Raw genomic sequence first — 27,781 nt, 5'->3', positions numbered from 1 at the left:
TGTTGGCTCACTGCCACATTAGCAAGGTTTGCGTAACAACAACCGTAAATAGTGCAATCGAAAAGAGATGTTCCTTCTCAGCCTGCGCTTACCTGCGCGAAGTGCAACGACCCTACCAAGACCTCAACAGACCTGGGCAAGTGCTCTCCGGCCTTGCCCATGGCGGATGTGCTGCGCTTGCTACGGATCCTCTTCCACTCTTCGTGGGCTCTTCATGAACTCATCTTCCTACCCCCCGGTCCATCGTTTGGGACTCTTGCATCTTCGAGCATCACTTGTCGCCGCGCATCATTCCAGACCAGCATCGATATCACCCAAGCATGGCGGCGGAACGGGAAGCGACACCAGACCTTGCCGATTCCGACGAGGAGCAGGAAGCGGAAGAAGCGCTGACTCCACCACGAGTCGAAGAAGCTGCGGACGTTGAAGTGGTCGAAGGCGATACAGCATCTGAGACGGTCGGGCAAGAAACTACGCCGCCATCGCCTCGCCTAGCACCCGTTTCACTCCCGTCATCCGCAGACATCAGAGAGTCTTTGCAAGACGATGTCGCCCCGATGCCACCCGCGAGCCCACGACCCAGCGCCGGAACGCCATCGGATCGTCGTGTCAGTCCTTTATCGCTACAGCAAGCCTCGACTCTCACACCCGGCTAGCGTCCTGGTCAAGAGCAGAATGCGGATCCCCCTGTTGACGAACTGAGCAATAAGCTGAAGTTGTCCTCTTCTTCTGGATCTGTAGCACAAGGCGGATTCCGTGCACCAGGTGATCCAGCTTCAGCGACTCCTCAACGAGCTCGCCTCATTCCTGCCATCAACTTGAGGACAGAAACTGCTCGTGCGGGCGAAGTGGATCGTGTTGGCGAGCTTGGGATTCCTCTGCCGAGAGCTAGTCGTGAAGGTACAACGATGCCTGATGACTTTGGCAGTCCGCTGCAACGAACATCGCGCACCGACACCCCTTTGAGTGAGTCGGAAAACGTGGACACGAACGACACATCTCCCCCGAGCACTCCGAAGCCGCGACCACTGGATGAAGATGATGAAGACGACGAGAATGAAGATCCCGACCAGATGTACTCCGTACCCAACCTCGTCCCAGTTAACGAACCTTCTGAAAGGCCAGAAGCTCGGCTCATGCGCCGGCTGATGCCTCAATTAAGGCCATTTAATCCAAAGCATGGCATAACGACGTACAGCCTCATCCCGGACGACCGCCAGACAGAGATCGATGGCGTCGCTCGGCCGCTCTGGGGCATACTCGGCAACATGGGTGACCGCCTCGCTGAAGGCTCCACAAACGGCAACTACCTGCTGGAGCGCAGAGAACTCATCCAACACTGGCAGCGCATGCAACGCCAGGGCTTCCAAGAGTATGAATTCTTCCAGTACGCCGTCTACGTCCTCAAGCAGATTGAAGCCGACAAGCGCGGGACCATCGACAGAATGCTCGACGTCGCATGTGCGAACTCCAATACCTCAGCCTAGATGACTGATACTTGGGGTGGACCTGTGCGGGACAAGAAGGGCAAGATTGTGGAGCGAGTGGCGAGGGATGCAATCAATCGCCATCCGAGCGACGTCGGAAGCTTGACGCCCCGCTACAAAGGGATGTCGCCTCCGAAGAGGGGCCCCAGCGGGAGTTCGCAGAGGGAGGGTTTGTACAAGAAGGTACTGAAGAAGGAACACAAGAAGTTCACGTCGCCGCAGACCAGCGAGGATGATCATGGAGAAGCACGGTATCAGGTTGATGGACCAGCAACTCCTTGTCCGCCGAAGAAGAAGAGGCTGGTGATTCACGGGCCCAGAAAGCCGAAGACGGATGAAGATGTTGAGATGGCGGACGATCTTGGCCTGTCAGCGGCTGAGATCAAAGAGCAGAAGCGGATGTACCTCGACATCCAAGGCCAGAAGCGGGCATTCGCCGACGTCAAAAGGGGCCGCAGCAGCTTGCCCAAACCTCAAGGTCGAAGGCTAAGCACAGGTCAAAACACCAACTACCACATCATCGGCTGGGAACTCGCGGAAGCAGGTCGCACCCTGATGTACAACGTCTTATACGACAATGCGGCCAAATCGCATTGGTTCAAAGCTCTCAACATGCAAGGCGAAGTCTGGACGGAGAAGATGGAGGAGTTTTGGTTCGACGGCGACACGGCGATTCTCGAGAGACTGCGCTTCGAACAGGCGTGGGCTGCCGACCCTCCAGGACAGATGACCATGCGTGACCTGGAGCGAGCACGCAGAGAGGGAGCGCCGGAGCCTTCATCGTTTGGGAAGTATATCATGCAGGCGCGGCTTGTTGACCACCGTGATATCGTGTTCGAAATCTACAATGCGGGAGAGCCTCTGGGAGAGGGGATCGATCCGTGGGAGTTTGCTCAGACTCTTCCGAACGATTGGGATGACGCTATCAATGACTACTGGAAGACGTACGAGGTCAAGAAGGATTGGTATAAGAGGATGAGGCAGGTGGAGAAGTTGAAGCTGGTTCGTCCGAATGGTCGTTGTTCGTGATTGGACTGCTGGACATACTCTCGTTGATGGGCTTGTATTACTTTCTCTGACACTCGAAACACGTTGCACGACTTGCGAATTAAGAGCGGCAAGTCATTTCGTCACTGCTGAGGCCAGTACCTCCCAACGAACTCCACCCCCTCCCTCACCCAGTCCGTCTCCAACCCGATCCCTTCCGCACCATCGAACCCATGATCACCCTCCACATACGTCACATGCAGCTCCACCCCCTTCACCTGCTCCCTCACAGCCTTCTCGAACCTATAACTCCCTTCCGCCGGAATAATCGTATCCCCCTTCCCATGCAACACCCACACTGGCGGCAGCCGCTCCACCCCCTCAAGCGCTTCGATCGGATACAACTTCCTATCCTCCCCGAGCCAACTCCCATACATACCCTGCTGCAGCGACGAAAGAACCAGCTGTGTCCGCTCCGGCGGCACAGCGGACGTGATCGTCTTGCCCTTCTCCATGGTCTTGAGGTACTCCTGTAACACGGCCCGGTCGAGTTGCGGAGCAGGAGGCGAGAAGATCTGCTTCTCGTAGTCTTCAGTATACCAGCGGTCCCGCATGTCGATCATGGGGTATTGTGCGATCACCGCCGCGACTTTCGGGGCGGAGGTGGGGAGGAGAGCGGATTGGAGGGCTAGCCAGCCGCCAGCTGATTCTCCGGTGACGAGGATGTTGGTTGTGTCGACTGAGACGCCTTCTGGGAGGTAGGAGGCCAGGGCTTGGGGTTGGAAGAGCCAGGTGTAGAAGTCCCGGACGTCGTCGAGGATTTCGAGGCCGGTGATTTCGGGCATCAGGCGGTAGTCGGGGGTGATGATGATGGCGTCGCGGGAAGCGGCGAGGTCGATGATCCAGGTTGGGAACCTGCGGTGATGTGTTAACATATCCATGCATTCTGGGTTTGGATGTGCGAAGTAATTACCAGTCAGGATACATCCTGTGTCCAGCTATAAGACAACCTCCATGCCACCGTACCAGCAGCGGATGCTTGCCTGGCTTGATGTTCTTTGGTACCAGAACAGATGCGGGGATCTGAACACCATTGACTTCCTTGTAATTGATGTCTACGACATCGAAGGCCGCGAACTTGGGCGCTACAGCGACGTCGGCTGGGAGGGGCGTTGCTGGAATCATTGTTTGATGTTTTCTCGTTTCGTCAAGGAGAAGTTGCTCATATGTGAGAAGGGCAAGGGTAACGATATATGCTTGACTGCTCGAAGCCTTGCTGAAAAAGCTTAGCAATCTGCGAGAGTAGCTTACGACCGGATCTGCTATCTCCGGGCTGTGTCTGGGGCTGGCAAGGTCGAATGGTATACTAGGCAAGGCAGAAGGTGAAGACACGCAATGAGTGGCCTTTGCGGTTCAGTAACCAAGAAGCTTTCATCTACTAATCCAAGTGTCTCGTAAGCCATCAAATCCAACAGGAATCTCCAATCCAATCATCACCCATTCATCAACCACCCTCCTCACGCCCCAACCAAACCAACCCTCCCCCCAGTAGGCCTCTTCACACCCACAAACCCCCGCCGATCCCTGCCTGTCCTGCCCCTAGAAAGCCAATTGTACTTCAGCGCCCGTGTCAACCGCTCCACAACCCCTTGCCCCGTGTCCCCCGTCTGACAACTCGCAAGCACATACAGACACTGCAGCATCCGCGCCACCGTGTCGGTAATCTGCGTCGGGTCCGCAGACGGGAGAGGAGATTGCGGCGGTTGTTGCGGCGTGCTGCTGAATGACCCAGGCCCACCGCCGGCGGTAAGGGGGGATGTAATGTGCGGCATGCTGGTGCCGAAGGAGCCGGCGGAGGTGTTGGAAGTGGCCCTGCTTCGGCTCGCTGCGCTCATTGCGCCGCCGGAGGAGCTGCTGGCGGCGTCGAGGAGGGTGGAGCCTTGGGAGTTGAAACTGCTCATGTGGGGGCTGAGACTGCCTGCTGTACCGGGGCGTTCGGCGCCTGTGATGGCGGGGTCGGAGCGGGCGTGTTGCCGGCCAGCGGCGCTGGGGTCGGGGGAGGTGGAGGCGTTGATGCTGTCCAGAGATAACCGGCTGAAGATCGCCATCAAGCTATCGTGTCGGGGTAGAATGACTGCGTCTCGGAAGGCAATGAGCGTGATGCGCTTAACATCCAGCTCTTCGCCTAAGCTGGGCATGCGCATCGTACCGCCGGAAGAACTTGGTCGTTCGTCAGATTTGAGAGTTTCAGGCATAGCGCCCCAGAACTCCTGGGCTTCTGTGACGCTCATGATGATACCACGACCGCGGAACTCCAGGTCCATTGGGAGGAAGACTGCCTGCAGGAACGGTAGGATGGAGCCATAAACTCCGATCCACATCTCGACAAGCTTCGTCACCAAGCGATCATCTGCGACACCTCGCAAGGTCTGTGCCAAGCTGCCAAAGCCCGTTTCCAACAGTTCTCGTAGATCTTCGACGACCACGACGGGTGACTTTCGCTGGACACAGCGCCTGATATGGACGCCCACTAATGTGTTGAAGTCTTCGATAGGCGTCCTGACCTCTTCGCCAGAGAATAAGTTTAGCAATCGAGCTTTTATCAGCGGCCATGCATCGTCAGGCCCAATGCCGTGTATGCCCATGGAAACGCCAATGTTAGAGAACTGCTGAGCCGATATAGGCGGCAAAGTGTCATTAGGAAACGCGAAGCCGCCAACAGGGTTCACAGATGGCGTGCCAACCATCTCGGACACGTAGCTGGCTGGTCCAAATTGATCGCTCACACCACTGGCTGAAGTATTCGAAGTTACTGGCGCAAGATCCAGCTTCGCTGCTGCTTTCTCTGCCTTCCTTTCTCGTAGTACTTTGGCGCCATGCCGTAGGTCAAAGCCAGACATGGATTTCGCGAAGGAGCTGGTGCCCGGCGAGTCAGGCGTAAAAGAGTATAAAGGCTGCGGCTTGTCGGGATTCGTTGCTTGCGAATTCGAATGCGCCGATGATAAAGGTAGTGGAGGCGGCTCATCTTTTAACTTGTTCTTCTGCCGTGACAAGAAGTGATGTCGTTTCTCCTTTTCGTTTCCAGCGGGCACCAGCGTCGAAGTTGAAGCATTAGCAGAAGAATAGATCGAGTTCCCGCTCGATCCTGGATCTGCGAGACTTGTCGTAGATTGGTTCGCAAAGCCACTTCTGAGTAACGGGTTGAGACTGCCCTTTCCAGGAGACGGTATGCTAGGCTGAACTTTGCTCTCCTTCTCCTTTGACAGCCCGATACTCTTCGGCTTTGAGAACAGCTTCATCTTCGAGCTCTTCGCCTTTGGCTCCCGCTCCGACGGGAGGGGCGGAGGCGGCATTGCCTGCGACGCTGGTATACCAGGCGATGGCAGAGGACTACGACCATTGGGAAAAGCAGCATTGGCCGCGCTCGTAGCCGCCAACTTATTTCCACCAAGCGTGCCATTCGAGTACGGGAGTCCACCAGCCGACGCGACTTGTGGGCTCTGTGTATCACTGGGCTGCCTTCGTACGATGGCGGGCTGCGCGGTATTGATAGGCGACAGTCCTGGATGGGATCGCTTGCGCTCATTAAGTCCAGGAGGTGGCGAAATGTGATGCATCGCTGCTTGCGCCGCTATCTGCGAAGCCGTCAGGCCAGCGCTGTTCGCAGTACTATGCGGTAAAGATGGCTCGAAGAAGCCTTGGCTGTGCTGCCGCGCACGGTGGCCGATTGACTGTTGCGGCATGGCTGGCGAAGTGGCTCGGAGACCGCCGTCCACGGAGGTCCTAATCTGTTGGCGGTATCCGGTCTGCAGCGCGGAAGTCGCATTGTGCGAAGGCGCTGGCCCGCTCGCTGTTGATGGCCTGGCCGTCCCTTGCTGTGGATATCGCGGCGGGGGTGGAAGTTGGCTGGACTCGTTGGAAGTAGTGGAAAGACTGGATTCGCTGCGCACTGAGGACTGTGACAGCGATGACTGAGACCGGTTGGACCTGTGACCCGAGGGTGAGTGTGGTCTCGGCGGCGGCCGGAGCGGTGGAAGGTTGCTTTGATCCATCGTTGTGATACTTCGGAGTGATACTGAGTGGTCAGGTGGGCGCAGCTACCCGGATATTACCGTGGCTGTGTCGCGTAGACAACGCGCCATCCGCACATATACTATGCAGCAGCAGACAGGTCGTATAGAGATATGAAGGCAAAGGAGAGTGGTTGTAATGATGAAGAGGGTTTCGGGTCTGGGTCGTCAAAGCCGCGCGACAACCCCCGTCCACGTAGGGCTGAGACATCGCGCCAAGGAAACCGAAAGTTTGGTTCATGGATATGCAGACAGCCGCTAGTCGCCGTTCTTCCAGCCGACTTCTCGTCCAATGCTTCCGCATCTACCTCACTACTACCGTACCTTTTCACTGGCACTGCGTGGAAAACTCTAGCGATGCCGCGTCAGTCAGCAAGCTATGCGATACGGTCCTGGCGCCGTCTGGAACTATGAGGTGGCTCACGGCGGGAGGTTGGGGGAAGCGGCCGAGCGCACGCCTCTCGAGGTGTCCAGCAGTCGATGCATTTCCACGTCTGAACACCGGAAACAAGGCTCATTGATCTGAGCGACTGCTCTCGCGCTGTCTCGAATGCTTCCGGGCCTCATTTTTCCCATCAATGCTGCGGACCGTCGGTTGAGGCTTACTGTCCCGACCCAGGACGAGTCATGTCTCCCAGCGAGACGAGACAGGGCCATTGCAAGCACTATTGAGACGATGCACGACCGGTCCTCCCCGGCAGACGAATGAACGCCTGCTTTCCATCAGGCCATCAGGAGACCGGACTTCTCCCGGCCACACAAGCTTCGTGGCTGCTGCAAAAGCATCCACTGAAGCCTGAACCAGACTGAACAAGCGAGCTGAGTCCTCGGCCGACTTCGGAAGGATCTTATCTTTTTTTTATCAGATGCAAATTCTGACTGGGCAATATGGGTCCCCTGCTGGAGGACCCACCACTACTGTGTCGGGGCATATAAGCTCTCATTGCGGTGCAATGGAATCCCTCTAGCTTTGAATCTCGTTGAATTCTTGTCAAGTCCTTCCATTGGTCTACTGCGTCTATCATGGATGGCTTCAGCAGATTCCGACCCGCGTTCACTCGATCAACCACAGCCGATACAACAACGTCAATCGAGTTGGTGCAGAATAACGACACGAAGACAGCTACTGTCCTGGAGACTCCTGCAACGTACGATGACCAAGACAAGCCTCAAGTCATCGATCAAGGCCTGCAACGAGGTGTGCAGAATGTCGAGCTGGTAACGCAGACCTGGTCTCGAGCATCCCTGATTGCTGTCTTCGTTAAGTAAGTCCTCTTTCCTTGTACCGCTCGAGGATGCAAGCGATATACTGACATCTTTGTTCCCAAAGTATCTGGCTTCTCTACTTCGTCAACTACTTCTCCTCCTCCATCCTGTACAATTTGGTCCCTTTCGTCACTAGCTCGTACAGCTCGCACTCCCTGCTCAACGTCATCTACATCGTCTCGAACGCAATGACGGCTGCAATGTACATTCCTCTGGCGAAGACGCTGGACGTCTGGGGACGAGCAGAAGGCTTCGCCATAATGGTGGCTGCTGCCACCATAGGCCTGATCCTGATGGCTACCTGCAACGGCCTCTCGATGTTCTGTGCCGCCTACGTACGCTCATGCTGCTCGCAACACGATCTCGATGCTTGCTAACGATGAGAGGGTAGGTTTTCTGGAACATCGGTACAGGCGGTATGACCTATTGCGTCGACGTGGTCACCGCCGACATCTCGACCTTGCGAAATCGAGGTATTGCATACGCATTCACATCTTCGCCGTACATTATTACAGCGTTTGCCGGCGCCAAAGCGTCGGAACAGTTCTACAACGATATCAGCTGGCGTTGGGCGTTCGGCTGATTTGCGATCGTCTTCCCTGTCGTTGCTGCGCCGCTTTTCTTCATACTGAAGTTGAATCTGCGAAAGGCTCAGAAGCAGGTCGCTGACACCAGCATACGGAGTGGCCGTTCGTTTGTGGAGAATGTGTGGCATTACTGCCTGCAGTTTGACTGTGAGTTGCATCTCACCGATCTCAGGTCAGCACCTAATCCCCGACAGTGCTCGGTGTCCTCCTCCTCTCGGCCGGATTGACGGTGTTCCTCCTTCCATTCACCATCGCCACCACCGCGCCCAATGGATGGGCAACAGACTACATAATCGCCATGCTCGTCGTCGGCTTCGTCTTACTGCTCGGCTTCGGCATCTTCGAGTGGCTCGTGGCGCCAGTCCCAATGATCAACTTCACCTTCCTCTCAGACCGGACGGTGGTCGGCGCTTGTCTGTTGGATGCAACGTATCAGGTCGCTTACTACTGCTGGGCCAACTACTTCAGTTCCTTCCTGCAAGTCGTCAACAACCTCTCCATCTCCGAAGCCGGCTACGTTGGTAATGCTTCAGACGTACGTCAACCGTCGATACATCATATTACTCCCGGGAGAAGAAAACTCCCGCTAACAACACCATAGGTCGTCTCCAACCTCCTCCTCTTCCTAGTCGGCTACTCCATCCGCCGCACGAACCACTTCAAATGGCTCCTCTACCTCGCCGTCCCCCTCTACATCCTCGCCCAAGGCCTGATGATCTACTTCCGCCGGCCCGACCAATCCGTCGGCTACCTCGTCTTCACGCAAGTCCTCATCTCCGTCGGCGGCAGCATCTTCGTCATCGTGTTCCAAGTCGCCGACCTCGCCGCCGTCGACCACCAACACGTCGCTGCCGCGCTTTCCCTGCTGTACGTCGTAGGCACGGTTGGGGATGCGCTGGGCGCAACGATCTCGGGCGGGATCTGGACGAATACTTTTCGTGGGGCGCTGGTGAGGAAACTTCCGCCTTCGGCGAGGGGGGATTTGCAGGCGATTTATGAGGGGTTGGATAAGCAGCTTTCGTATGCGGTGGGGACGAAGGTGCGGCTGGCGATCCAGGAGGCGTATGGGTATGCGCAGACGAGGATGCTGGCGGCGGGGACGGAATTTATGGGGTTGGGGATTGTTTGGACGTTGATGATGAGGGATATTAATGTGGGTGAAGTGGCGCAGGTGAGGGGGACGGTGTTTTGACCTGAACCGACAGAGTCGTGCAACGCGCACTACTTTCAGCATGAACAAGACGGCACAGGTCAAAGAAGTGGGAGCAAATGGGTTGCCAGCTACGTACAGCCTCTGACTCCCTGTTTTTAACTTGTCTCCACCGTCCACACCAGACGAATAACCAACCACCTCATCCTCCATCATCATCTCGACATCAGCTCCCCAGATTGCTTCTCGAAGAAGCCGAACCAACCCAACTCCAGAGGAGAGGGATACAACACACGCTCTATGTACAAAAGAGCACAAAAACCAAACACAAGCAACAATCCTCTTCATTCTTAAGGAGTTCAGCCAGACCCTGTCAGAGAGGGAAAGGCGAACATCGACTTGATAACGCTCGTTACCAGAATCTCAGCTCAAGACAATCGCTCCGCGCTCTCGCACCCGACACAGAAAGTTAGGTCAGGGGATAACCGCAAGGAGCAAATTCGTCGAGCGAATTAAATGAGCAGACCATACCCAAGCCACGCTTTTCTCCTAGGATGAAGCACGACTCGTGCCATACGCCTCGTATATGGCACCAAATGTCCGGCTCGATGATCCCATTTCCTCGCTGCAGGGGCAGTGCTTCGCTGCCAATGTCCCCTTTTCGACCGAGCGTGGGGCGGATTGAAGGCGTGGGGAGTGGAAGTGTCTGCATCTCGTCTACGCACGCAGGAAGCGTCCAGGGCAAAGCCGCACGTGACGATCAAGCGGGGGCAGACGAGTACCAGACACGACGACACAACTCACGCGCTTCGCTCAACGCGCGACGCCAGGTGGGAAAGGGGTGGAGAGGCGGCGGTTTCTGCTCCTGCGGGAGGAAGGCGGGACAGAGGAGCGGGATGGAGGGGGTCGGGGGAGTGCCGTGACGATACCGGGAAATTTCATCGCTGAGAGCTCCGTCTTTTCGCTCTTTCTTCGCTTCGTCGGATACCGCGGTGAAGGGGCGGTGGAGGTGGGTGCATGTTCGTCCAGAGTTAGAAGTCCAGGTATCATGAACCCGTACCGCGCGTTCGCAGCGCATTCCAACGGGGAAAGAGGTCCAGGGGAGCCACAAAGGGTTTCCGTTCGCTCAGCAAGCAGGAAGCAGAGCACAACGCTAGAACGCGCACAAAAGAAACAACAGTTTTGCGCAAATGCCAGCTCGGGAGGAGCTGCGTGATGCGTCTACCGGATCCGCGCGCAAAATGGTGCGCAGCAGGATGCTCAGTAGAAGGACGCTGACATCGTCCGGTCTGAGCATGTTTAAAGTCTCGATTCGCAGTCGCCGAACGCAACCGCTCGAATAATCCGACGGGATGACGCAGAGCGCACCGGTGGCCAAGCCGGCGTGGAAAGGTCAAGGTGTCGGACTGAGAACCGGCACTCATGACAGTGCCGTCTCAACGGGCGGGGTCGGCGAATGGATTGGGTTTATTGGTGGTGGGCTGTAGGTAATTCGGATTCGTGAATGGGTTGTCCGGGTGGGCCGTCTGTGGGGAGGAGACGGCGTAGTCGCCGTGGCTGGAGGCACGGACGTGGGTGGGGCGGCGGATGGCGGCGTCGACGTGTTGGCCGGGCACGTTGCCCAGCTTCTCGTTTGGCGAGCGGAAGCCGGTGTTGAGGATGGGCGAGGTGGCGGTTTGGACTTCGAAGGTTGGCAGTGGGAGCGGCGTGAGGGTGTACGACTGGCCGTTGAACTTGTTTGCCGTATTGTCGCCAGGATTGGCGGTGGCTTGCTCGTAGGTCGGCACACGTTGCAGATCGTTCATCTCGTACTTGTCGAAAGATCGAATGCTGCGATCAGTCGTGTCGTGGTTTTCACCCCAGCCAAAGTTCGCATGCGGAGAGCGGCCGGTGTAGACACCTTCATCGCCACCCTTGAAGAAGACGAAGAGCGCTCTGAAGATACCGATCAAAGCGATGATGACCCATATCAACAGTACGCAAGTTGATATAATCGCTTCTTGTCGGATGGCGCTCTCCAAAGCGTGGATGACGTGGTACATGGCGCCGGTGATAGCATCGGCTGCACCGCTGTCAGGTCCCGCTGCCAAAATATCCGCCTCCGAACCGGACACCTTGTCGATCGTTCCAAGCGAGAAGGTGTTGTTCGGATGAAGCGGGAAGTCGACGTGAGCATGCTCACTTATCCAGGTCAAACCGCTCTCAATACCGGTAATCTTCAACAGCACCAAGCAGTTCAGAACTTCAAGCACGGGATCGTACAGTATCGTGCCGCCAAACGTGGTGTTGAGGACGTCCATGACGCCGTCAACAAAGACATTCAGCGTGTCGTTGACTGCCGTGGTCGTGGTGTTCACCCAACCAAAGACATCATGGTTGATACTGTCGCTCGTATCCGTGATGATGCTGTTGGTACCGGTGGCCCACTGCTCGCTCGCGTTGTTGAGGTGGTTAACGACTTTGTCCGCAAAGCCAATGACTTGGTTCTCAAGCTTGGGTACCTCTTTCTCGATCGTCCGAAGCAAGATATATTGACATAAACAGGCCAAAAGGCCGGCCAATGCTAAGGATAGAATGAAGAGAGCAGGCACCGTGGTCGCGTACGCGATGCTCCAGCGTACAAGAGTCTGTCGTCGGCGCGACTTGAAGTTGTCTGCGAGCTTGAGTCCGGCGGTGGAGGTGTAAGGCCGTGAAGCAATATAGACGGCGTCCATAGGGTCAAAGGCATCGCTCTTGATCAAGCGAGCCCGTTCTTGCTCCATCTTGAACCGCCGGATTTCTCGCCAAGCCATGGGTACGATGCAGAGGATAGCCAACACCACCAGTGTCACTAGAAAGATCTTCTTGGCAAGAAGCTCTATCTTGACCAGGTCGTCGAAGAAGTCGCTGATGCCGTTGTCGTCCGAGCAGAAAGTGAGTTTCTCTTTCTGCGGGACTGGGAAGAGAGCTCGGTCCATGGTGTACTTGGGCAAGCTCTTGTTCAGCAGCTGCTTCACTTCTTCGAATGGCCACCTGATGGCGTTCTTGGTGAAGTTGTTGACTTCGGCGAACGTTGGGATGTTCTTGTCGAGCTGGCGCAGCTCCTTGTCGTAGTCAGGTGGAAGCTGCAGCCTATCAAGCTTCTTGATCTCATTGGTAAGGTCCAGCTTTGGCGGGTCTGAATCATCACCAGTGAGAAAGTCGCCAATGTTGTCGAGATCCGAGATGAAGCCGTTCATGGCTTTTTGAAAGTCCAAAGCGGCATCACCCAGGTCATCGCCAACATCCTTCACCGTCGAGTTAAGAAAGCTGCCAACATCTTCGGCAATAGCGATCGCTGCATGCAAACTGCCGCCGACCGCAAACGTAATCAAGCAGATGTACGTCTGAGTCAGTAAGTTGATGATGAAGACAACAATTTCTTCGACTCCAGTGATAGTCATAATGAGCATCTCCATCAGTCCGTTGATGGCTTTCTCGATGCCTTGCGCCGAGAGCTCGTTGACGCCCTGCGACATGTAGTATGGCATGGAAGCCATCGCCGAGCCCACATCTTCGACGGAAGAGCAAGCGCCGAGCGCTTTCTCGCGCGCTTGTCCGAGGTTGTCGTCCAGGCTCGCGATTGCGAGTAGAGTCCGAATTAGTACGAGTAAAAGTAGTACAGTCCACCGGTTGATCCAGACCTGCGAGAGTCTAGCTCGAAGACCGAGGTACGGTGTCAGGTATGGTTCTTGTTGTGGCGGAGGTCGTGGTGCGTCCTGCGCGGCGTAGTAGTCACGCATCTCATGGTCGCCAGCGGAAGGGAAAGGAGGTTCGGGAGCATGGTTTTGCTGTTGGTTCTCTGGGGAGGCCATGGTGGCGGCGCGCGGTGTGAAAGTCGTGATATGCCTGATATCGATGTTCAGTAAGTGTGTCTATATCGTAATGGTCGCCAGCCAGGGCGATCTCGTGACGTAGCGCGCTCGAAGGAAAGAAGCTCTTTGTTATGAAAGGGAAGAAGTGTGGTCGGTCACAGCACGTGTCGGAAGGTGTCGTGAGTCTTGTGGGCCAGCATTATGATTATTTTGGTGAATGCATCATTCGAGTGTGCAATGGGGTATCAATAAGACACAATGAGACTCGTCACGTCGTGCATGCTGCGGAGGATGAAGTGAAGTCGGCGCGGGTGGGCGCGGTTGAACAATGAAAAGCTCGACAATAGCAGGCCGGCATTATGAAGACCAAGCAAAGACCACGTACCATGTTAATCGTGGTATGGCCGGTCATGCGACCACGGAAGATGATGGTCTGAAACAGAGGCATATCGTTCGAGAAGGCGTTTCGTAGCCGCGCAGCCAACCACATGGCTCGGCTGATCTGAGAGAGGTCGAAGGTGAGGCGTCCGAGCGCGCTGTACGCGCCGCATTCTTGCATTGCAGTCGCTGCAGGCCACTGACCGGCCGACTGCTAAAAATGCATGGGCGCCGTCGCGGGAGGTCGAAGACGGAGACGGCGGATGCTCTTCGTACTCAGCGACCAGTCTGGCGTGGTAGAGTGATCGTCGCACGCTGAGTTGGTCGCCAAGCGCTGGGAGACGGCCGCCGTCTCCATCTCCGCCGTGCCAGCGCGCCCGGATGGCGGTCGTAGGGTTCCGCTTGGTCTGGCGTGGTCGATGGGGTGGATGGACGCCCTCCGCGCCCTCGCCAGGGCGAGAGAGGGAGGGACGCCCATCTTCAAGAGACGAGACGGAAGCAGGTTTTAAAGGGCAGATTCATGTGGCTGACACGGCCCCACTTCTCGCGTGGAGGCGCCACATCCATCTCTGTATTCCAACGTCATCCCTTCTCTGAGCGACTTCATCTCACAACCATAAACATACTTCTCTGTCGTCGTCGCTGTCCCCTATCGCAAACAACGTCCATTCGCTGCCGCCTACCTCATTCCTGCCGACGACACCACGACACCTCCCAGTCTGCTCACCCCAGCAACGCACGACAACAACACGGTAGAACACACGCGGACGACCAGAAAATCTTCAGACGAGAGCACCATGTCGACTTATTGCTGCGGGCCAGACCTCCAGTATGAGCTACGCACGATCCGCTGGACACGGCCAACGGCCTTGCTACCAACGCGCAATCCAAAGCACAATATCCGCCCAGCGCGCCTAGTGGCGGCGAAAGCAGTGCATGAGCGGTAGGCTGGCTGTTCCCTTTCTTCCCTAACCCATTGAGACACCATCTACAAGAGGAAGCTAGCCATCCTCCACATTCCGCTTCCCCGTCAGTCTTTCTCTTGGTGATGTTGGTCTCAAATCAATCTCACTAAAACCATCATCATTCTCTTCACAAGCACCACCCTCGATACTGATCGAACACGAACGTCGCCGCTGTCGGCACCTCCTCTCTCGACCAGTAGCTCAGCACATCTTGCCGGCGGTAGATATTCGGTCGCTATCCTTCTGATTCACTCGTCCACTACTTAAGCCTATCTCTCTCTCTTCCAAGACAACCACTCCTTCACAAACCTCTCGACTTTCCGGGCGCAATCTGCCCCTTCACATACTTCTCAGCACTACCGGCCCACTCTGCTATACCACCTTCTATCCAGCGACACTGGCAAGACCATGAAATTAAGAGCGTGGACATATCCTAAGTCGGTCTTTCAATAACAACTACCTTGCTGGCCACAGCCAGAAGACTACCACCGCCGGCAATCGTCGGACCTGGTCCTATCACCTCCACCCGTCCATCAGACCACAGCTCCAGCGACATTTCGGAAGAGCCATCGGCCCAGGCTTCACGTGGTATGTATACCGCCGTTGCCGGCCCGCAGATATGCCGCGGCGGAGCGCCTGCTTTCACCTCAAGCACACCAATATTGACAGGACTTTTCACAGCTACCACGACATCTACCTGCCTCCTCCGTACCACGACCATCTCGACCTACACCACCCGTACTCCAGTTCTACAGCTCCAGGCTCCCTTAGGCGACAAGAACAGACGACAACATCCCGCGACGACAGCCTACCGCCACTAGCGGGGTAGGCGCCTGAGCGGACAATAGCAAACGGCCTCAACCGGAAACCTAAGGCTAAACCCCATTGAGCAGTGTAAGAGATGCCAGTACAATCTATTTTGGATGCTGCTCCGGGCGCAATTACTCCGCCATGAGTCGACAAGGCTGATTTGCGTAGTATCAAGAACTGAAGGATCAACACTTAGGCGAAGGAGGCGTCTGGTCCAGCCGGTGTTACAAGAGGATCTACTCCCACGACACTCACATATAAACCAGAAGCCGCGGGGAAGTAGCGCCCCCGTTGTGCTTCGACTACGACACAACACAAGGTCAGCACCCTCTTCTGTTTTTGTCCTTTGTTCCAACGCTGTGCGCTGGCGATACTCCGTGCGTCGCCGGTCGCACATGATTGCACGTTCGCTACGTTGCCGCAATAAAGGTATGGTCCGGCATCGCAAAGCATGTGTACATTCACACGCCCTGAGCTCAACATGGCAAGTATGCGCAAACCTCCCAGACGACATTGACAGTGCGTTACAGATTCCACCCTTCCACCAATCAGCACCAGTCAGCAACAACCAACGGCAGTCAGCATCATGCAGGCGAGAGCACCGCCCATGATCCACCCATCCCGCCAATGGGTCAACCCCAACATCAAAGCCAACCAGGAAAAGCAAGCTCTCAACCGATCTCGTCGCCGCATCTGCAAGAATAGTCCATTCTGGTCCTTCAACTTCGACCTCGCCCAGCACCATCGTGACTGGGCCGCCGGCAAGGACCGTGAAGCCCGCCACAAAGCCACCGCAGCCCTGCTCCAGCTCGAATCCAGCATCGCTGCCCAAGACGGCGACCCCTTCCCTATCCCACCTCCGCCAATCCGCCGCCCCCTCGACGGCAAAAGCTTCACCACGGCGCACAGCAACGTTCTCTCACTCCCCACAGTCTTCTGCCCGCAGTTCAAGCTCGGCAAGCAAGAAGAAGCCCCCTGGCCCACCAAATCGGAGATGAAGTACGAAGGCGACGACCGCATCTCCACTGATCGCTTGCACGGCAGGTTCCCCGGCGCGCCAAGAGTTCCAGGAAACGAGACGGTGAACTGGCAGCACAAGGCGATTATTATACAGTGGCCTTTTGACGACTTCTTGTTCCCGCTGCCCGGGGAGGTGGAGATTTGGATGCGCGGGCATGTGGTGGGGGAGTTGGAGTTTAGCGAGAAAGAGGCGGAGGTGGTGCTGGGGGGTGAGATTATGGGGTTGTTGGATCCGCAGGATCAGTTTCTGGAGTGAAGGCTCCGAGAGCATGGCGACTATACTACACTGCGGGACGACATTTCGAGACGACACACGACACCAATCCACGACACCGACCTTGGACATCTAAGACACCTTCGCATCTCCGCCACAGCTCGACGAAGATCTCCACATCTTCATCTACCTCCACCTCGGCCTCTACCTGCACAACCTCAATTTCACCCTCCGCCTCCTGCTGCGACTCCACGCAGCAGATCCGAAGTCCTCCATCGCCTCCCGCCCTTCCTGACAGCTGTGGGCGATTCAACAACGCTCACGATGCATCCAGAGAAGGTGATGGGGACCCTCTACAAGTAGTGCGCTCGACGGCATCACTATCTCGAAGGCGCGGAGCCTTGGCAGCGCAAAATGCAGATGCTGGCGCTACTTCATGGCATGACCGGTAAGTTGCAGTTCGAGAGTTTCCTTACACTGCCCGACGTGGGGGCGTCTCCGATGGGCGCTCATTTCTTGTTCGAAGCCGGACCTTCAACGCCATCTCCTCCTCCGACCCCAACTGTGATGGCCAGGAAGACTCGCAAGTATTACCACGACACCACACAACCACGACCTCAGTCCACCACAACACGATTCCACGGCTGCGACGAAGGCGATCATCATCATCACATCCACACCATGCAACACCTTCACCATTTCCCAGCACCTCACAGCACCATCTCATCTCTTTCCCACATGAACGGCAAGCGATACGACTGCTCAGTGCCCAGCCAGATTCAACAACGGTACAGGGACGGAGAGGCGTTGAGTTTCCTTTCTCTTGTGATTTGATGTCATTTATATCACGACGGGCAGCACGACACGCTCGGCAGGCCCCCTCGGGGGATTAAATCTTGGTTACGGCGTTGCGATTATGGACAGAAAAGTTTTGGACACACTATCTCTTATACTTGAATTTCGTTGGTTGGGCAGACATTCTTGCATTCCATACCTATTATGCGTTATACATTATCCCATTTCCCTACATGTCTCAGTACAAATCTACTCAGACAAAACGCAAACCTCCCCTAACAACTAACCCGTCCCTTAAATCATACTTGTTGTACATGCAATAGAGTACACTTTAGTCTTACAACCCCACCGCCTTCCCAAACCTCGCCTCCATCTCCTTAGCCCTCGCCCTCTCCTGCAGCCGCGCAGCCACCTCCGCCTGCTTCCTCTCATCGTGCGCCTGTTTCCTCTCCAATTCCACAGACTGTTTCTGCAGATTCGTCAGGATCATCTTATCCAACGTGCCAGCACTCATCGGTCGCGCCGCAGGCGCCTGCTCCTCTTTCCCAATGGCAGATGACGTCCCGACCTCTGAACTCTTGCCGGTCTTGGCCGCCTGCTCACGACGGAACTTCGCTTCTAGCCAGTCGACGGAGCGGCGCTGGTATTGTGGCTCTGCGCTGTAGGTCCGGGCGGTGGCGGGGTCGATCATGGGATAGCGGTTCGAGTTCATTTTGTGCGGGGTGGGGGGCAGAGGCTTCGACTGTTTTCGGGGTTTGGATGGGCCGGGGGTGGTGGAACTGGTCGCTTGCTGTGGCTCGTGTTTGAGCTGGGTTTGTCTGCGGGGGATGTTCTTGGCCTTGGGAGGAGCGGCGGCCAGTGGTGGTGGGTTGTTGAGAAGTTCGGCGGTGTTGAGGTCGTCGAAGATGCCGGACTCGACGCGGGCGTAGTGTCTGCGGTGGTCGGGCAGGATGGGCTCGAAGTCTGGCGTTGGTGGGCGAACGTTGGCAGCTGGTTGCTTGCCTTGAGCCTTTTCGGACATCACGGCGGCGATGGTGGGTGCGACTTTGTAGGCTGTGTATTGTGTCTTCTCGCCCGTGGTTGTTGGGAGCGAAAAGGGTCGCTGGCCTGGATAAAGAGCTTGCGGGTATTGGGCTGGGAGCAAGACGGCTGGATGCGGCGTCTCTGTGACCGGGACAGCATTTCCGGACTTGAGCTTGTTGAAAGTGCTCTCACGGTTCTTCTCGACGTGCGTCGGCTCATCGACATCGAAGACGGCATCCTCGCTGAACACTGGCTCATTTGCGATGGTGAACTCTCCGACGGAGGTGATGAACTGCAGGCTAGGTGGCGCTGCGGACACTTTCTTCGGCTCGACCTGGATCGTATCTGGTTCAACAGAAGCGTGCTTCGGGCCGGAAGAAGGAGGCTTGTGACCGTCAAGGCGATTCTTGAAGTCATGGTATGAGGTCCTCTCGCCGTCAGCAGTGTTGAAGGCACTAGAGTGGCGCCAGACGTGGGTAGGACGCAGATGCTTGTCGTCTACCAACGAAGTCCTGCTCGAAGGCGGGCTGTCTTCGTCAGATGGAGGGCTGGAGCGGAAGCTGGCTGCGTCTTCTTTGTCAGCCACAGAAATGGACATTGGAGTGATCGGTCGAACGCTATTGACGGCTGGATGTGAGAAGCGCACGCTCTCGTGAGATACAGCAGGCGACCCTTCGCCTGCCCAGTTGTGGATGCCGTAGGTAGTCCTCTTGCCGTTAATCGAAGGACGAGTCACGGCAATGTCAGGGACTGTGGTGCTGCTGTTGTCAGTCATGTTTGTCGAAAGGTTGGGACGAGAGCGCACAAATGACTGAGCAGGGTCGGCCTGTGAGTTCTTTGGCTCGTCAGGCATGTAAAAGCCGGCTTTGGATGTCTTCGTGGCTTTCGGGGCGGCTGCCTTCCTGTGGAAGAGGCGTCTCCAGAAGCCGGGTCTGGCTGTGCGCTCTTCTGGGGTGTCAACAGCTTGAGCATCGTAGCTGCGGAAATACTCGAAGGAGCCAGGATCGTTCCTGACGCCAAGTGTCGGTGGCGGAAAGCAGTTGTTCGTCATAGTCGAGGTAGTAGTCACGGCGATGGGAGCGTTGTAATTACTTGCCGTTGTTGCGTGGAGTGTGTTGGTTCGTTGAAGTGTGCTATCAAAGCCCAGCTTGTAACCGCTTGTGAGTATGAAGACGGGGTGGTACAACTGCAAGTAAAGTTGTGCGCTGGGGGGTCGAGGGAAGGCTTTGAGACATGTCGAGAATCTATACTTCGAGATGTCTTTGTGCGTCTTACATGAGAGATGAGCACTGCAACAAAGAAATGTCTTGCTGGACAAAGGAGCATGGACATTAGGACGAGGAAGAATGACCATTGTATCTTGGGTCGAGGGAAAGTAGACAAGGAGAAGAGGTGGCCAATCTGATTACCTTTGTTCGGTTGCAAGAGTGGCGAGTACGGTAGCTTTCGTCGTCGTCGAAGGTGGGAGCATAACTGTAACTCGTCCTTGCAGGCATCACCTGCCGCTGATGAGGTCCGTAAATGCGTTCAAGCGTTGTGGCCTGGTTAGGTAAAAGAGGCTCGTATATGATGTTGCCAGGAACTGGGCCAGGAGGTGGCGGCGCTTCGCCGCTCAGGATTTTTCAACTGGGTATGATTTCGAAGAGTCGTACAAGCGTCTGTCGTCTCTGATGTGCTCGTGCTTGTAATGGGTGGTAGAGGCGTGATGATGGGTGCCGGTGGTAAGGTCGTCGAGAGGAGAATGTCGTTGGCGAAGTTGTTCCTGCAAAATCCAATCCAGAACCTCATTGGCAGTGAGCTGGCCGCTAGTCACGGGCGCTAACGGGCGTTTGCATTTGGTGTTGGACAACCGTTTTGGTGAAAGAACCGTCTTTAGATTTACATCGTGTCTATACCCTATCTACACCGTGTTAACACATGCGTCCATAGGAGACCGTGTATTACACTCGCACTGGCTACCTGGGAGTCATACAAGCAAAGCAAAGCTGCTAAGTACAGCCCTGGGAGGCTTAAAGACTGGATGCAGTGGGCAAAGGAGAACCTGCAAGGCTGTGGCTCCCGAGAACTGTCCCACTGTAAGGCTGGACCTTGGATGAAGATTAGACACTCAGAAGTCCACCCAGGGTTATCGCTTGTTGTCTGGCGTCCTGCAGGCCAGAGCCGTCTTGCTCTACCCAAGTATTGAGCCACCTGGTGACACCACAGATTGGATTTGGGTCTTCTGGCCGACAAGCAGCAAGGCTACGAGGCTGCCCATGGACAAGGCCGTAGTGTGGATACTCACGACGAGGCTCGACCAAACTTGGTCCTGGATCTGGCCAAGCCACAGGTAGTACAGTGGCTTGAAGTTAGGTAAGTCGCTGGATGTCGCCTCTTGGCGATGAAGCCTCCTGCATGGTGCTGTTGTGCATCCTGTGTGCTTCGAGAGCGTCGATGCGCGGGAGATGTGGTCTGCGAGGCTCTGTCGAGATTTTGACGACATCTTTGGTGTTGTGGTGTTGTGGTGTTGTGGTGTTGTGGTACACCCGTCAAGCCTATTCAACCCTGAAATGCGAAATCTCACTGGCATGTTTGGCCTGCTGGCCAGCTAGTCGATATCTTCATCACTGACAGAAGTACTGTAAGGCTGGATCGGGACATGTCTTGAAAGGCTTAGATGCTGACGTGGTACAGTACCCGGGCTTCCCAGACGACATGCCTGTCAATATAGTGGCTGCATGACTGCTCGTCTTTACCCCAGCCCGACTGCTTCAACCGGGTTGGATAGATGCATCTTTGGCTCGAGGGGCAGCAGCATTCTCTTTGACTTGGTCCACCACGAGAACGAGCTCCGCTGTGTGCTTGAATGCACAAAGTCTGGACCGAAGACATAGACGTTCCGTGGGGTTCAATGTGGCCAAGGAGCCGCATCACTGAGTATATAAGCAGGTCACTCTCGTGCTCCAGTCGAAATCAGGCACGATTGATCGAGCTGCGAAGCCCTCCAGCGCTTTCCGACTCATTCGCTTCCTTACCCTTTCGCTACGCTTAGCCTGACGCTTCACAATATGACTACCCGTCTCATGCTCACGGCAGCGGCCATTGGCATGGCGTCAGCGCTGCCTTACCTCGCCGTCCGCGACGCCTGCTCTCCTCAGCCAGCCGGTGCTGGTCCGATCACCTCGCCGGACACGGCCGAAGCTTTCTCGAACAACAGTATCTACGTCAACACCGCTGTCAGCGCTCCCACCCCTCAGGGCTACAGCCTGGCATTTGCCCGCCTGTCAGGGTCTACTTCTCAAGATGGCTACATGGGCTCGTAAGTGTTTCATAGCGTTGAACGTCACAGCAGCTGACATTACCCAGCTACAACCTGCAAACCTACGACACCATCCAGTGTCAAGAGTACTGCGACAGCGTCCTCGGTTGCAACGCCTTCAACATCTTCTATGAGCGCGACCCATCCGTGGACCCAGGCGCCGGCTGCGACAACCCGCCATCCACAGTCAATATCAAATGCATCCTCTGGAACTCTGCAGTCACCGCCAGCACTGCCGTTAACCAAGGCGGCTACAGGAACAACTTCCACATCGTCATCGCGGCGTCGAACGGCTACGTCAAAGACGCTCCTCCGCCACCTCTACCCAGCTTCACCGGCCCAGTCGAGCTAGGTGGTTCCATCAGCGCACCGCTCAACAGTGCTGGAAAGGACACTTATACTGGGTTTGAGTATCATGCTGGTGCTTTTGATCCTTCGAAGTGTGCCTCCGGATGTCTGGCTCATACGCAGTATGACCATGATCATCCGAATGCTGATGGGACATACCAGGCGTGCAACTTCGTAAGTCAGATCTCGCTCAAGTCAGTGGTGGAAGACTAACTCTGAGTCTCAGTTCAACGCCTACGTGCAGAGTGTGAACAACGTTCCTCAGGGCACTTATTGCACGTTCTACACACAGGTATGTTGCTTCCGATAACTCCACTCTATGACTTTAGCCTTGCGGCACAAGCATGCTGACTGGAGATCGATAGCCATGGGACCGATCCTACGCAACCAACTACGCCTACTATGCTGGTCAGTGGGCACAGCAGGGCAACTACAACTCCATCAGCCAGTCGTACGGCTACAGCTTGACCACGCAAGATCCGGGTGTGGTCAGCTAGATTTTCTGCGCGAAAACGCTTTGATGGCAGGGAAGGGAAGTTATACGGCTGGTCATTTCGGTTTGAGGGGGACACGACAGAGTCCGAGGGATCGTGATGCATGACTATTTCCACATCACTTCGTCGAAAGCATGCTACTTGACTTTGAGCTGCCTGAGCCATTCTCCAGTCGTCCTTATCATCACATGTCCCTAAAGTCTCGATGCAGATTTCGAGGGTCATAACGGAGAGCATGTCAATAGTCTGGTGGATGTCGAAAGGAGTAAAGCCGTAGAGCGCTGCGATTGGCTGGAAATCTCGGACAATAACGGGCGGCTGCATTGGGTGTTGGACACAGTGCTGAGGGAAGAAGCGTGTTGAACGGAAAAACCGTGTGGAGAGGCAACACCGTGTCATCACCCTATCTACACCGTAGTATCACCCCTCTTATCACCGCACCTACAGCGCACCATCACTCCACCACCACGCTACTATCGCCCTACCATCTCCCTACATCACCGCATTTACGCCATTCCCACAACATGTACAAAATAGAACATTGAAATTGATTAATCGTCAATTCAAGACTCAAAGAGGTGTTGAGAAGATAAGCCATGTTTCGTGATTCCTCTACTCTACAGACGAGAAATCTACAAGCAACCCACGGTCTGTACATGAGTCGAGCGTAGTCTCACTTCCATCCTTCACCAGTATACCTCAAGCAACTCCGTCGTGCCTTTCCACTGCACCCACTCCGCTACCTCAAACATTCTCAAAGAAGAACGTCGGTTGCCCAGGTACTGCGCTCGAAGCTACAGGAGCCATCTCCTTCCTCTCTGCCCCCATCTCCACACCCTCACTGCCAGCAACAACCTTCCCAATCTTGCTGTCTCCCTCTCCTTCCTCCACCCCAACGACCTCCACAACCTTACACTTCACCACCGTCTGCTTCAACCCCGGCACCATCTGTCCCAAAACGTCAACCTCATCAAACAACAAACTCCGCTCAAACACCTCCTCCGGCTTGACCCCAGACTCCAGACTCTTCTTCAACTGCTGCACAAAAGGCATCCCGCGCTTCGCCTCCGCCTTGGGCATCGCTTTGCTCACGGCGCCGACGTCGAGTTTCATGTTCTTGAAGTTCTCGCGCACAGTGTCGATGATGGCGTCTTGCCAGCTCGGGTATTTCGTCGCGCAGAAGACGGAGAGTTTCTTGTCCTTCTTCGGGTCGTAGCTCATGCTCTTGCCCTTGGCCATGCGCTTGAGCTGTGCGCCTTCGGCGGACGTGATGGCGGAGCTGGTGGCGCGGACGTACTCGCGCGCTGCGGCGAGCTTGGGGTCTTGTTCGGGGACGGAGGGGAAGTGGGCGTTTTGGACGGTGGTGTCTTTCTTGAGGACTTCGAGCCAGATGTGCTCGGACCAGTGGGGGGCCACGACTGTGACCATCAGGGCTTGCAGCTCGACGTAGCGGCGTACGAGGTCTTGGTGCATGCCGACGCCTGCGGCTTTGGTGGCTTCGCGGTAGAAGTCTCGGGCGGAGATGAAGTCGTAGAGGCCGGACTTCAGGGCGGCTTTGTAGTTGCTCAGCTCGTATTGCTCTCGGGTTTCGCGGACGAGGCCGTTGAGCTCGTTATCGAAAATGCGGTCCCAGAAGGTCAACTCGCCGGTGCGTTGGATGGAGTCAACAGTCTTGTGGCGTTCGGCATCGCGGACTGCGTTGTAGGACTCGCCAGCCTTGAGTGGGCGGGCGTCCTGCACGACAGACTCGCACCAGCTGCGCAGCTCGTACATGCGGAGGATGTTGGAGTTCGCCACCGTCTCTTCGAAGTTAGCGTCTTCAATACCATCACCAGCATCCGCAAGCGCAATACGCGTAGCATCGGCACCAAACTTCCGTACAGCGTCTGCGAGAGTAAGGAAGTTGCCGGTGCTCTTGCTCATCTTCTCGCCGTTGAGCATGAGATGGCCATTAATTCTGACAGCTTTGGGCCAGTACTCAGGCGGGAAGAGCGCAATGTGGACGTAGAGGAAGAAGGTGAGATGGTTCTGGATGAGGTCCTTGCCGGAGCATCGCAGGTCCAGAGGGTACCAGTATTCGAACTCGCGGCGCATCATCTGGAAGGAGGATTCAGGGATGTTAGAGTTGGCGGGAGGCGTCTGACTGCGGCAGAACAGGTAATCCCAGACTTCATCAGTCATCTGATCTGGAGTGACACCGGCGGGACCTTTGGTTTTGCCGAAGATGTCGGAGTGGAGGAGATGGGCGATAGTGTAGTAAGACATGTAAATGGTGGAGTCCGACAAGCTCTCGACAAGCTGGCTTTGATCCCAGGGCAGCTTAGTGCCCAACCCGTATGATCGCGCGCAAGCCCATTGTGCGAGCCAGAACAGCACTTGCTCGAACGCGTTCTTGACCTCAGTCGAGAAGGTATTCAGCCCTTCGCCATTCTCATTTCGTACATGCTCCAGCACTGCAGGTTGCCACTTCTCGTCACCACTCTTCTCGGGTGTGCCGTAATTCATGAACCATTGGTCGAGATGACCAGCAACGCACTCATCGCCACTCCGGCTTATCACCAGACCATCCGGCTCAGCATAGTTGAACGCATCGCCAGCATCCAGCAACTGCTGTTTCACGAGTGGCTTCGCCTCTTCCACACTCTTGCCCTTGAAATCACCATGAATCATCGTGCCCTTGTAGTAGCCCTCCTTGTATGCTAGATCCTTCGCCTCAGCCAACTGTTTGGCATCTTTCGGTGAGTTAATCTTCATTTTCTCCACAAGGTGCTTCGCTGTCAGATTGCCGTACGAGGGTGTCTCGATGATGGGAAGAATGTCCAGCTCGGCCCATTCCCGCTTGATCTTGTAGTACTCGGCCTTCTTCGTCAGATCCAGCATTGTCGCGTAGTCGTCTGGTGAATCTGAAGGCACAGAAGTGACAACGCCGGTGCCTTTCGTCGCTTTCACCGACTCCATGGGTAGGATGCGAATGCCCTTCGTGTGTACTGAAAGTGGTGCGTGCACCAAGGTACCAATGACATCAGAGCCTTGCAGTTCCGCGACCTTCGGGAAGACACCCCAGGTCGGGAAGATGGATTGGAAGGCCATGTTCCGCGCGGCACGATCGGAGATGAAGTAGTACTCCTTCCCCTTCACGACTTCATAGATGCCGTACGTCAAGCTAGGCCCGACAAAGCAGCTGTTCTGTCCGTACATGGTCTCTGGCCGTAGCGTAGCAGGGACGAAGTGGACATTGCCATCCTCTGGAATCTTGCCATCCATCTTCTTCTTTGCCTCTTCAGGCCACTCCATCACGCGCAGCTTCATTGCCGTGTACTCCTGCACGCCGATGCCCTCTCCCGTCTGCCGGTCATGGTCCATACAAGCTTGTCCATCTTTGGGCGAGTAGACAGTGTATCTCTTGCCGAACCTGATCTTGCCCATCTCTTTGAGGCGATTCATCTGCCACCGCACAAAAGCATCGTAGTAAGGATTCGCATCTGTGGTGACCATGCTCCTCCTCCAATCGACACGGCATCCCAGGTCGTTCAAGTCTCGCTTCCAGAGCGGAGGGAAGTATTCGAGCCAGTACTGAGGATCAGAGAAGCGGTGGATCTCTTCGATGGGGATACCAATGGCCAGCATGATCTGGAATTGGTATTTGAGGTTGACGTTGACTTTCGCGGCCGCTTTCGACTTCTTCGCCGTGAACTTTGTCACATCCTCCTTGGTTGTTTCCTGCGTAGGTGCCGGAGGTGCGCCGTTGGCCTGCTGTGTAGGTGGTTTGGCGTCCTCTGCGACCACCTCATCCACGGGACACTTTTCGAACTCCTGCCCGAACATCTCAATCTCCCGAACCAGCTTGTCCGCGCAAGCTTTGATGGGCATACCCGTGCAGTGGTAGCCCTGCGGGTATAGCGCGCGCTGCCCCTTCATCCTCGCCCAGCCGATCGCGAACTCCAGCTTACTCGCGGTGAAAGAGTGACCAGCATGAGGCGTGCCATTGACATATGGATACGCCATGGTGACCATGTACTTGGGATGCTTCTTACGTATCTCTGCTGCCGGCATCGACTGGAAGGGGATCTCTTGCAGAGACGGCGCATCTTGCTCGAAGATTTTCGATTCGGTCCATTGTTGCTGGTACTTCTTCTCCGACGCTATGAGGGTATCGCGCTTGTCGGTGTTCTCGATCTTTAGCGTGCCTACGCTTTGCGCCGCCGGGTCGAGGGCCTTCTGTGTTGCTGCCACCGCCGCCATCGTTGCGTAGGAAGTGCGATATGAGTGGAGAGTCTGCTGCAAGCCACGCAGCGGCGGCGTTGTTCGGCGGAGGAGAAGCAGCGTGGTGACTCACGGGGTCATGGAGCGAGTGCTGGTCGAGTCTTCGTGTGTCTTTGTGCTCTGTCACAAGGCGTCTACAAAGTTCTGTCAAGTTGCTGGAAATTTACTCATACCGTCGGCAAAAACACCTTACGCGTATATTTCAGTATGGGTGTGCCCCGATGTTCACTATCCACTGTATAGCTGCACGATCACCTCACCTCTCCATCTCGACTCGACAAGCACCAACCATGGCCACCACTCTCTTCAACTCTCTCTTCCGTCGCGCTCCACAAGTTCCACCTCCCGTCAAATTTCCGTACACCTTCAAAAGCAATCCCTACAAAGCCAAGCGACCATGGCCTCCGGACTTCAGCCAGCTCTCCAGCAAGCACCAGTTCCGTCTCGAGCGCCGCTACCGTCGAAGAACGAAGCTGAAATGGGCGAGGCCGGGATGGAAGAAGGCGGTGACGTTGGTACAGTGGGGCAGTATTGTGGCGGTGGGCATCTACGGGGTGTTGTTTCTGGAAGTGACTGAAGGGCGAGAACGAGGGGTTGGCGAAGGGCAGGGGGAGAGAACCAGGGGCAGGACTGTGTTTGATGGAGTGCGAAAGTGGTATTGGGCACAGATGGATGAGTTTCGGGGAACAAGGGAGGTTAATGGGAGTCAAGGGCGGCAGAGTGGATGAGGGGCGGCTGATTAGACACGGCATGCGGTTGACGATGTCTATTAGACCCGAACGGCATATCAAGA

The 27,781-nt window shown here is 55.8% G+C and overlaps 11 protein-coding genes across 11 annotated transcripts; 6 read left to right on the top strand and 5 right to left on the bottom strand.

Moving 5' to 3' along the window:
* Window positions 1–320: 320 nt before the first annotated feature.
* On the top strand, window positions 321–2,516 carry LTR77_000096 (uncharacterized protein; the record flags this gene model as incomplete). Its single annotated transcript, XM_064797364.1, has 3 exons — window positions 321–608; window positions 657–1,454; window positions 1,488–2,516. The coding sequence occupies 3 exons, from the start codon at window positions 321–323 to the stop codon at window positions 2,514–2,516; spliced, it is 2,115 nt and encodes a 704-aa protein (XP_064663598.1).
* Window positions 2,517–2,617: 101 nt separating this feature from the next.
* LTR77_000095 (uncharacterized protein) lies at window positions 2,618–3,659 on the bottom strand (the record flags this gene model as incomplete). The annotated part of the gene is made up of 2 exons (XM_064797363.1): window positions 2,618–3,389; window positions 3,448–3,659. The coding sequence occupies 2 exons, from the start codon at window positions 3,657–3,659 to the stop codon at window positions 2,618–2,620; spliced, it is 984 nt and encodes a 327-aa protein (XP_064663597.1).
* A 332-nt stretch (window positions 3,660–3,991) lies between these two features.
* Window positions 3,992–6,526, bottom strand: LTR77_000094 (uncharacterized protein; the record flags this gene model as incomplete). Its single annotated transcript, XM_064797362.1, has 2 exons — window positions 3,992–5,974; window positions 6,002–6,526. 2 exons carry the CDS (start codon window positions 6,524–6,526, stop codon window positions 3,992–3,994), a joined length of 2,508 nt encoding a protein of 835 aa, XP_064663596.1.
* A 1,041-nt stretch (window positions 6,527–7,567) lies between these two features.
* LTR77_000093 (uncharacterized protein) lies at window positions 7,568–8,393 on the top strand (the record flags this gene model as incomplete). Its single annotated transcript, XM_064797361.1, has 3 exons — window positions 7,568–7,809; window positions 7,875–8,145; window positions 8,202–8,393. The coding sequence occupies 3 exons, from the start codon at window positions 7,568–7,570 to the stop codon at window positions 8,391–8,393; spliced, it is 705 nt and encodes a 234-aa protein (XP_064663595.1).
* Window positions 8,394–8,695: 302 nt separating this feature from the next.
* Window positions 8,696–9,589, top strand: LTR77_000092 (uncharacterized protein; the record flags this gene model as incomplete). Its single annotated transcript, XM_064797360.1, has 2 exons — window positions 8,696–8,932; window positions 8,999–9,589. 2 exons carry the CDS (start codon window positions 8,696–8,698, stop codon window positions 9,587–9,589), a joined length of 828 nt encoding a protein of 275 aa, XP_064663594.1.
* A 1,394-nt stretch (window positions 9,590–10,983) lies between these two features.
* On the bottom strand, window positions 10,984–13,380 carry PRM1 (plasma membrane fusion protein prm1; the record flags this gene model as incomplete). The annotated part of the gene is made up of 1 exon (XM_064797359.1): window positions 10,984–13,380. The coding sequence occupies one exon, from the start codon at window positions 13,378–13,380 to the stop codon at window positions 10,984–10,986; it is 2,397 nt and encodes a 798-aa protein (XP_064663593.1).
* A 2,634-nt stretch (window positions 13,381–16,014) lies between these two features.
* LTR77_000090 (uncharacterized protein) lies at window positions 16,015–16,809 on the top strand (the record flags this gene model as incomplete). Its single annotated transcript, XM_064797358.1, has 2 exons — window positions 16,015–16,021; window positions 16,064–16,809. The coding sequence occupies 2 exons, from the start codon at window positions 16,015–16,017 to the stop codon at window positions 16,807–16,809; spliced, it is 753 nt and encodes a 250-aa protein (XP_064663592.1).
* A 1,090-nt stretch (window positions 16,810–17,899) lies between these two features.
* LTR77_000089 (uncharacterized protein) lies at window positions 17,900–19,636 on the bottom strand (the record flags this gene model as incomplete). Its single annotated transcript, XM_064797357.1, has 1 exon — window positions 17,900–19,636. The coding sequence occupies one exon, from the start codon at window positions 19,634–19,636 to the stop codon at window positions 17,900–17,902; it is 1,737 nt and encodes a 578-aa protein (XP_064663591.1).
* Window positions 19,637–21,632: 1,996 nt separating this feature from the next.
* LTR77_000088 (uncharacterized protein) lies at window positions 21,633–22,728 on the top strand (the record flags this gene model as incomplete). Its single annotated transcript, XM_064797356.1, has 4 exons — window positions 21,633–21,883; window positions 21,931–22,405; window positions 22,458–22,523; window positions 22,597–22,728. The coding sequence occupies 4 exons, from the start codon at window positions 21,633–21,635 to the stop codon at window positions 22,726–22,728; spliced, it is 924 nt and encodes a 307-aa protein (XP_064663590.1).
* A 741-nt stretch (window positions 22,729–23,469) lies between these two features.
* Window positions 23,470–26,967, bottom strand: CDC60 (cytosolic leucyl tRNA synthetase; the record flags this gene model as incomplete). The annotated part of the gene is made up of 1 exon (XM_064797355.1): window positions 23,470–26,967. The coding sequence occupies one exon, from the start codon at window positions 26,965–26,967 to the stop codon at window positions 23,470–23,472; it is 3,498 nt and encodes a 1,165-aa protein (XP_064663589.1).
* A 311-nt stretch (window positions 26,968–27,278) lies between these two features.
* LTR77_000086 (uncharacterized protein) lies at window positions 27,279–27,716 on the top strand (the record flags this gene model as incomplete). Its single annotated transcript, XM_064797354.1, has 1 exon — window positions 27,279–27,716. The coding sequence occupies one exon, from the start codon at window positions 27,279–27,281 to the stop codon at window positions 27,714–27,716; it is 438 nt and encodes a 145-aa protein (XP_064663588.1).
* Between the last annotated feature and the right edge of the window lie 65 nt (window positions 27,717–27,781).

Source organism: Saxophila tyrrhenica (genome assembly GCF_035928015.1).
Source record: "Saxophila tyrrhenica strain CCFEE 5935 chromosome Unknown scaffold_1, whole genome shotgun sequence".
NCBI classification, from domain to species: domain Eukaryota; kingdom Fungi; phylum Ascomycota; class Dothideomycetes; order Mycosphaerellales; family Extremaceae; genus Saxophila; species Saxophila tyrrhenica.
This window is presented reverse-complemented; position numbering and strand designations above follow the sequence as displayed.